The following is a 10,000-nucleotide window of genomic DNA, read 5'->3' on the forward strand; positions in this document are numbered from 1 at the left end:
AGAAAAGTTTGACAGGCTCCAGGCCACTGCTGATTGGTCAATTTGCATGATGTCACTATCTGGGTGAAAGCTTGATTCCCCCTGATTAATGTGATATAACCCACTTGGTTGTACACCCTTGCAGAGAGGCATGGCAGGGGCATTTGTGATGGGTGTGCAAGCAATCGGAAGTTATCAAATATAGTCACTTGCCCTATAAAGGGTGGGTGGGTTGAAACACAGACTATCCACTGTTGACATGGTTCAATAAATACGTTAAAGAGAATACACACAAGAGTGTTTTTTTCCTGCTTGGACTTGATTTTTTACTCACACCCAAAACCTTTTATCCTATAAGGTGAGTTTGGCTATGTCTGTCTACGACTGAGCTGAGGTTCACATACCGGATGGTCTGCATCTAGATCGGATCCGTACATTAGAACCCGGTTAGAACACTGGTCAAGATCCGAGATCTTCTTGGGGAACCACGGAACACCATCCATATCTGCAGAACACACACACACACACACATCATCACAGGTCTATAACAGGCATCTATAAATACATCATGAATTACATGACACACAGCGCAGGACTTTAACAGTTGTGTAATACATAATAAGTCACATGATTCAGTGTATACTTGATGACCATCTGTGTTGGTCTTTGCTGAGTTCAAACATCTTGATTGATATGATGTGATGCATGTCTAATGGGCCATGTCAAGTCAACTGATGTCTCCTCTCAGGTCCATCTCCGCCAGGTTCATGTGTGTGTGTGTGCGCGCGTGTGCGTGTGTGTGCGTGTGTGTGTGTGTGTGTGTGTGTGTGTGTGTGTGTGTGTGTGTGTGTGTGTGTGTGTACCTTCTTCTGGAAGGCTGAGGTCGCCTCTGAGGTCCAGCTCCGCCAGGTTCATGTGTGTCTGCAGTAGCTGCACCACCTCCCTCAACTGCTCCTGGTCGCTATCGCAGTCTAGAAACACCTCGAACTCCGAGTTACGACGTTTACGCTCGATATTGTAGTGGCTCTCCTAGATAACATAAATGCAAAATATAGTACGAATATTAACGCTCGATATTGTAGTGGCTCTCCTAGATAACATAAATGTAAAATATAGTAAGAATACTGCATATTACTGCATAGTACGAATATTGCATATTACTCTCCTAATATTATAAATATAAAATATAATATGAATACTGCATATTACTGCATAGTACGAATATTGCATATTACTCTCCTAATATTATAAATGCAAAATATAGTACGAATATTAATATTACTGCATAGTACGAATATTGCATATTACTCTCCTAATATTATAAATATAAAATATAATATGAATACTGCATATTAACGCTCGATGTTGTAGTGGCTCTCCTATATTATACAGCAGTGTACTATGTTAGATATACGGCAATACACATAGGAGTATGATGATTGCAGTCCAGAAACACCTCGAACTCTGAGTTACGATGCTGACGCTCGATATTGTAGTCACTCTCCTATATATGCTGATAGCATTAAAACTGCAAATTAATCATAAGATAATGGTCGCAGTCCAGAAACACCTCGAACTCTGAGTTGCGATGCTGACGCTCGATATTGTAGTCACTCTCCTATATATGTATTATATGAATACTGCGTACCTCGGTATTGTCTTATACACATGTAAACACAATATTACATAATTAATTATAACACTAATATAGCATATTGATCGTAGGATGACAGCACATTGTATGTTTGAATCAGTCCTACTGTCTGTCTGTCTGTCTGTCTGTCTGTTGATCTACAAAGCGGATTCCAAAAAAGTTGGGACACTTGGTATTTTGTGAATAAAATAAAAATGCTGGCATTTTCAAAACATTCAATCCATTCATAAGATGCACAATGGCACAAGGTCAACATAGGAACAGTTAAAATGAGGCAAAAGCATTGTTTTTAGGGAAATATGTGGTCATTTAAAATTTGACCCATGCAACAAATCTCAAAAAAGTTGGGACAGGACCAAAAAATGTTGTAATAGTTGGATAATTCTAAAAATAACACAAGGAGGAATATTTTGAAAGGAACTATATTGACTGCCAACATGAATGCACAAATAAAATACCATCACAGAGAGGCTGTGGCACTCAGTAGCGAAGATTTTGAGGGACTAATTACTGATCTATTACACAGAAAGACTGAATTATCAAAATTGCAGGCATATAAGGCTTATTTCTGTAATGTAGAGTTCTGTGAAATCATTGCACGAGTTATGAGATCATGACATACCCATCAGCAATAAACAAACTATGACACTCCAACAATGATAGCTGTTGAAAAAATGACCATAAACACAACACTTGATTAAGGCACATGATGCAGACATTGTTGCAAGTGGCAAACCTCATTCTAGATGGACCTAGGAGACACATGAAACTGTCCTCTGATTACAGAATGGAAAATATTTCATTCTTTTTTAAAATCATGGAGTCATGCACCCTCCAGGTTATGAAGAAAATGAATACTTCAGCTTGATTTAGTGGTCAGTCTGAAAGACAGCATATATGATGGTAAAGGGGTGCATAGATGCCTTGGTTATGGTCTTCTTACTCATGTAGAGCATTAAAATGAGGGCTGAATTATATATTCAGACTTTAAACAGCATACATAGCTACCAAGGCATTATATTTTGGAGCACAGCCTTTAGATATTGCCCCATAATGATGGCAAATTTCAATCTCTACTATGTTCCAACAGTGTGGTTCCATCATAAGAGTAAACAGGTGACAAAATTGTTTTCTTGCAGTCAGGATATACCACATACTAAGCATAACAAGAAGGTAAACAAGTCGAAGAACACACCTATCAGTTGAGCTGCTGAAATCATGTCTCGCACATCAAAATATCTATTTTTTTTAATAAAATCATGCCATCAGTCAAAGTATTTAAATGTTAAGTCTCCTCCCTTCTGTTGTGTTTAGTCTTATCCAACATAAAAAGCATTTTATTGGCCCTGTCCCAACTTTTTTGGAATTTGTTGCGAGGGTGAAATTTTAAATGATCACATAATTACCCCAAAACAATCATTCTGCTTGGCTTTAACAACTGATATGTTGTCTGTACACAATGCTCTACCTTACTAACATATCGGATGTTTTGAAAATGCCAGCATTTTGATTTTATTCACAAAATACCAAGTGTCCCAACTTTTTTGGAATCCGCTTTGTACTACATTGACCTCAGAGGTACGTAACTATCAAATTTGTGTGTCAGAGTTTGATTGACAGCTGCGTTGTGCAATAGCTGTACCTGGAAGAGCTTGAGGGCCTTGACGAGCCCGCCCACCTCGCTCTTGAGGGAGAACAAGATGGCCGCCTGGCCCTTCCTGGGTGAAGTCAGCTTCCTGTGCTCCTCGATCCTGCTGAACGTCGCTCGGTTTATCTGGAGCACAGGTGACAACAGGACACAGGTGAAGTCACACAGACAGAGTGGTCGATAGGCACACAGACAATAATGGGTGACTAGAGGTGTGTGTTTGTGTCGTCATTTGACTGTCAACAATATGAAGACCCTAGAACCCTCAAACAGCAGAGGGAACACAGGTGACATCAGCGCAATGAGGACAACGGGACACAGGTGACATTGGTGCAATGAGCACAATGGGACACAGGTGAACTGGCACAAACACAGAGTGGTCGATAGGCACACAGACAAGAATGGGTGACTAGAGGTGTGTGTTTGTGTCGTCATTTGACTATCAACAATATGAAGACTCTAGAACCCCCAGAAATTGCAGAGGAATCAGAGATGGCATCAGCGCAATGAGGACGATGGGACACAGGTGAAGTAACACCAACACAGAGTGGTCGATAGACGCACAGACAAGAGTGGGTGACTAAATGTGTTTTTGTGTCGTCATTTGACTCTCAACAAGGTACAGTAAGCCCCCACAATGAGCAGCAAATTACAGTGGGAAGGGGACACACATGGTATGACATCCTCTTCTTTGCTTAGTTGTATTACGTACGTAACTAGGTTAGCGCTAACCTGTTAACTAGCTGATAATTTACATTGGGGACAATGTAGTCTTTCTTACTTGAGGTAGAGTAGAGAAACTTAAATACGTCCAAGTCAAATTATATTGAGTGACGTAAGTCAGCAGATGATAGAAGTAACAATGCTCCAATGTTAGTGCCATATATGGCATACATGGCAAGGTATATATAGAGAATAAAGAAGAGAAATAAATGAAGAGAGGGACAGTGAAGAAGAGCAGGCAACAAGAGATGGAAGAGATGAAGAACCAGAGAGGAGGAGGGATGGAGGAGATGGAGAAAGAGAAAAGAGGAGGAGACAACAAGATGTGGAAGACATGGAGGACCAGAGAGGAGAGATTGAGTTGTGGACAGCGGTATAGTGTGAGCCTCCAGTTCGTTACTGTGCTCTATACTGCGGTATTTAACTCCCTGCGTTTGACCATGCACACCATCCCTGCCTTTGACCATTCACATTAATTGAGATTTTCATTCATCATCCTGATCCCACATTGTAATTCAACCCATCACACCCACTAAATCAAATCAGCGGCATACATACAGTACAGAGCAGAAAGAGCACATGATGAATGAATAGTGTGTACAATCATGAGTGCTTAAGAACAGCTTCCTCTGTTTTGGTCAGCATTGACTATACTAAGAGGATGACTGAAATAACTTAATTACTGTACTTGTTAGTTAATTATGGCTGGCTGCTTTTGGGGAGCACAGCTTTGGAAACCCCTCAACAATTCCTCAAAACATTTCATATATCACAATCTCTTGGTAATTAGGACTATATGTGTATACATGTTTTTTTTCTAATGAAATAGAGAATATATGCACATCAGGCGTGCTGTACAAAACAAAATAACTTCAGGTAATAATACATTTCCGAAACACTGTTGATAGATAATTAAATAACTGGGAGCCTTACAGTGTTGCAGACGTTTATTGTTTACTACATGTTATTTCTAACATGAAATAATCAATTTGTGTGTCAAACAAATTATGTAAAAGCACCCAGACACTTCTGTTGTATATGTTAAATGTTATTAAAAATAAACACACAGACCAAGCTACTAAGGCACGTGGGGACCCAGGGTCTGATTCCGACCTGAGGACTTTCCTAATTCTCTACCACTCACTTCCTGTTACCATCTCACACTGTCCTTTTAGATAAAGCCATGAAAGCCCCTAAAATATATCATAAAAAAAGAAAACCAGCCCTGACCTGAATAAGTCATCAGCCTGTCACCACCTTGACCTTTAACTTCGGATGCTAAAAAAAACCCTGATATTATCTACTTTTTATTTTGAAAAATACGTTTCGGGGTTTCACACGTTTTAGTGTTTTCAGCTTACAGTTCATATCAAAATATCCTTTCAGATTTCTCTCTCTCACACACACGCACGCACGCACACACACACACACACACACACACACACACACACACACACACACACACACACACACACACACACACACACACACACACACAGGGCATTGGTCAATGCTGCAATTAGTCCAAATTGCCTGTCAGATGCGTTTTATAATTTCCTGTTGCACTGTGCAAATACAGAACACCATTAAAATTTAATGCAGCTCTCCATCTGTGAGTCTATATCCATCCATCCAACTCCCTCTCTCTTTCTCTCTCTCTCTCTCTCTCTCTCTCTCTCTCTCTCTCTCTCTCTCTCTCTCTCTCTCTCTCTCTCTCTCTCTCTCCCGTGATTGCATTTGTTAACAAAGCAGTGCTTCATAAGTCACATTATTATCATACAACTGTACGCTATATGTGCAATTTAATGTCTGCAAATGTCCATACAGTATTTTAGTGCAATGTCCAACTCAACATTTGTTGCCAAAAGAATTCTCCACCATTTCTGTCACATTAGTCACAAATTGGAGTAAAACTGCTCATCATCAACCAAAACATAATTTATGTCACATTAGGGAGAAAAAATCCTCCTCTTAATCATCATCATCATCATTATCATCATTATCATCATCATCACCATCCTCATCATCATCACCTCATGGTGAAAGTGTCTGAAATCTTTTTTCACCATTTCTGTCACCGAAGTAGTAAAACACTATTTCTGTCACCACATGAGTAAAACTGCTCTTCATCATCCTCATCCTCATCATGAGCATCAGAATTCTCCTCCCTTTCTATCATAATAGTCACAACTAGAGAAAAACTACTCATCATTATCCAAAAACATAATTTCACCTTCATAATTTCGTAAAATCACTCAAGGAGCAAAATTGTTCATTATAAACAAAAAAAAACACAATTTCCGTCCCCACATGAGTAAAACAACTCCTCATCCTCATCCTCCTCCTCCTCCTCCTCCTCCTCCTCCCCATGTCTAACTCACCTCATGATGAAGGTGTCTGTCCTCGTAGCCGGTGTCGAGGGAGCGTCCTCTGCGCGGGCTGCTTTTGGAGTACATGTCTGAGTTCATGAGTATTTATGTGCGCGCTGCAGGCAGCTCCAGCTCAGCCCTGACGGTGCGGTGCGTTAGCGGTGTGGTGTGGTGCGGTGCGTTAGCGTTATTGCGTTAGCTCCCCCGGCTCCATGCTCCACGCTATTTATTAACCAGCAGCACAGAAGGAGGAGAGACTGCGGCCCAGATGGGAGGGTCTCACTCTCGCTCTCTCTCTGAGCGGAACTAACCACACACACACACACACACACACACACACACACACACACACACACACACACACACACACACACACACACACACACACACACACACACACACACACACACACACACACACAGCATGATGAGTCAGAACTACAAGACAAACATTAGTGTGAAAGACAGAAAGAGAGAGAGAGAGAGAGAGAGAGAGAGAGAGAGAGAGAGAGAGAGGTAGAAAGAGAGAGAAGTTAACAAAGCTATAAATCAAATGGAAAATGACGAGTGTCACCACCAGAGAGAGAGAGAGAGAGCCAGTAGTCATGAGAGAGAGAGCAATAGAGAGGGAGAGAGAGGGAGAGACAGAAGAATAAGAGAGAGAGAGAGAGAGAGAGAGAGAGAGAGAGAAGTTAACAAAGCTATAACAGATGAAATGGAAAATGATGAATGTCACCATCTGTTGCGTTGTGTTTGTTAGCGTGACTGCCTTCTACTCTGCACGTCACTGATCAGGTCAACTCTATAGAGAATTCCCAGAATGTGTTTGGTTGTCTGATAAAGCTCAGTTACTAGATTTGCCATCACGGATCACCTGTTCTGTCATCACGGATCATCTGTTCTGCTTTATTGGACTGTCGGGTCAGTCACATGATCATCGCCTGTATGTCACATGCACAGCCCATGGAGTGTCGATGTCTCAATGGCTATAAGTTTACATGAGACATTTAATTCAGAATGAACTCACTTTAATTCTGAATAAAGCTTAACTCCGCTTTGAAAACGTCATATAAACGCTTCACAATACGGAATTAACTGAAAGATCAAAGTAAACTCGAAGGAACTATTTCATTCTGAAATATTAATTTGAAATTAAAAACTTATTTGCTTAATTGGCAACTCTGGTAACACTTAATAATAATTGATGCATAAAAAACATTAAAGACTTAGTAAATAATTAACAAATGATGAACAAAACATTAAGAAATGTTTTTATTATTAACTAAGTTTTATTAATTCTTTATAAAATATTTACAAATAATATGCTGAAGAGTTTAGAAACATTTTAATATAGTGCTGTTATTCATTTACAAACAATGTTTAGATGTATGAAAAATATAAAATATTAACAAAACATGTCCCACTCATTTACAAACATTTGTTAAGGTTTTGTTCATCATTATTTCATTATTTACAAAGTCTTTATAATGTTTTAATACAGCCCTTAATATAAAGTGCTACTGTGGAATGGCTAATGTTGACTGTGGTGAACCGTGCTCACTACACATAGCCCCTTAACCCCTTTGCACAGAGCCTCTATTATCACCTTATTGTCACCAAAATGGTAATGACCAAGTCTTAATCTGTTACCTCAGGCTCCTTGCATTGTCATAGTCTCATAGCAATGCGGTTATGATGTAATTCAGTGCTTTCAGCAAAGAGTGAATAGGCCCATCGCCAGGCTCATCTGCAGTAAGAGGCTACGCTGTTCCACCAGTAGAACACTGCAATAGTCACTGAAAAATCTTTACTACTCTACTATGACAGTGCACAGGGCCTTTAGTAATGCACTGCGACTTGATCATTGCCATTCTGGTAACAGCTAATTTATAACAGGGGCTGTATTTTACAGAGTTAAAATAAAATAAAAAACAATGTCCACACACTTTCTCCCATTCTATTCTTTCACTCAGCCCAAGCTGGAAATTGTTCCCTTAGGTTGACTAAAATGGAGAACAGGTTTTCGAAACTTATTAAAATGTGATCAGTGCAATCACATACTGTTTGCTTTTTAAACCTTTGATTGTCTGTAATTTAAAATGTCAAGGTTCATATCTCAAGGTAGATTTGTGTCAACAGAACTGTGTGCCAGTTTTAACACTTTATAAATAATGAGGAAAATAGTGAATGTACTGTACAGTATATATGCAATTGCAAAAATATAGGCTACAGATTTAACTATCTATCTCTCTATGTTGTATTTATCTATCTATCTATCTATCTATCTATCTATCTATCTATCTATCTATCTATCTATCTATCTATCTATCTATCTATCTATCTATCTATCTATCTATCTATCTATCTATCTATCTATCTATCTATCTAGCTCTGGTACTTGTTTCTCCTGTCTGGTTTCACCTGTGTGCCATGGGGATGAACTCCAGCACCACAACAAGTGGACAGCTCCCAATCCCGTCTGGCCTGTGGCCCAGCCTCGGGGCGGATCCGGCGCAGTGAACAGACCTGGGCCAGTCAAAACAACACAACACCTCTCATGCTCCTACACACACACACACACACACACACACACACACACACACACACACACACACACACACACACACACACACACACACACACACACACACACACACACACACACACACACACACACACACACACACACACACACACACACACACAGACCTGAGCCAGTCAACAAACACACACACACTGCACACAGAGACCTTGGCCATTGAACACAACAGACGGTCCATTGTGTTGTGAAGGTCTCCCCTGCTTGCTCACTGCCTTGTTCTCTTGGTGTTTTTCCACCACATGTGTCTGCTTTGGGGTTCACTGGTTTTTATGTTTCCAGAGCTGCTGTGCTGTGCTGTGTTGTGCTGAGCCACACGACCTTGGACGGCTGGCTACTGGGTTTACACTGTAGACCTGTTATGATTGGCCAGTGATGACGGATGGATAGACCATGAAAACACTTCATAGGGCTAACGAACACACAAATAAAGTACAGTACACACACGCATACAGACACACAAATGGGCGCGCGTGCACACACACACACACACACACACACGTACACACACACACGTACACACACACACGTACACACACACACACACACACACACACACACACACACACACACACACACACACACACACACACACACACACACACACACACACACACACACACACACGCACACCAATACCACCGCCACCACCCTCATCCCCAATGCCACTTCCTCACAGACAGTCTATACACTGTAAGCCCTCCATTGCCCACTACGGTACACCTCCCCACTTTCATCAAAGATGGTGTTTCCCAACCTTTTTTGTCTCATGTACCCCCCAAGCCTTTTCGTCGTGCCATGAGTACCCCCTAACTCATGTTTTACATAGCTTTTCCTATTGCAATGTGACTATGATCCATGCATTTGTTAAAATTACCATTTTTCCAAGTACCCCCAGCAGTGTGCTCGCGTACCCCTAGTGGTACACGTACCCCTCGTTGGGAAACACTGTGCTAACTCCATGAAGCCCTCAGCTTTACCCCCTGCACAACACCAACCACACTCCCAAAAACTCCTCTGCTCTAGAAA

At 40.8% G+C, this 10,000-nt stretch overlaps 1 protein-coding gene across 1 annotated transcript in view; it reads right to left on the reverse strand.

The window, feature by feature from the left end:
• The window catches only part of LOC134440387 (tryptophan 5-hydroxylase 1-like), a 14,953-nt gene extending 8,425 nt beyond the window's left edge, over positions 1 to 6,528 (reverse strand). The window contains exons 1-4 of the mRNA XM_063190446.1: positions 6,386 to 6,528; positions 3,276 to 3,407; positions 843 to 1,008; positions 384 to 484 (exon numbers count right to left, since the gene is read on the reverse strand). Of these exons, the coding sequence (XP_063046516.1) occupies positions 384 to 484; positions 843 to 1,008; positions 3,276 to 3,407; positions 6,386 to 6,472 (486 nt within the window). The 5' untranslated portion in view covers positions 6,473 to 6,528. The remainder of the gene's footprint in view (positions 1 to 383; positions 485 to 842; positions 1,009 to 3,275; positions 3,408 to 6,385) is intronic.
• Between the last annotated feature and the right edge of the window lie 3,472 nt (positions 6,529 to 10,000).

Source organism: Engraulis encrasicolus, chromosome 23, assembly GCF_034702125.1.
Source record: "Engraulis encrasicolus isolate BLACKSEA-1 chromosome 23, IST_EnEncr_1.0, whole genome shotgun sequence".
Lineage (NCBI taxonomy): Eukaryota > Metazoa > Chordata > Actinopteri > Clupeiformes > Engraulidae > Engraulis > Engraulis encrasicolus.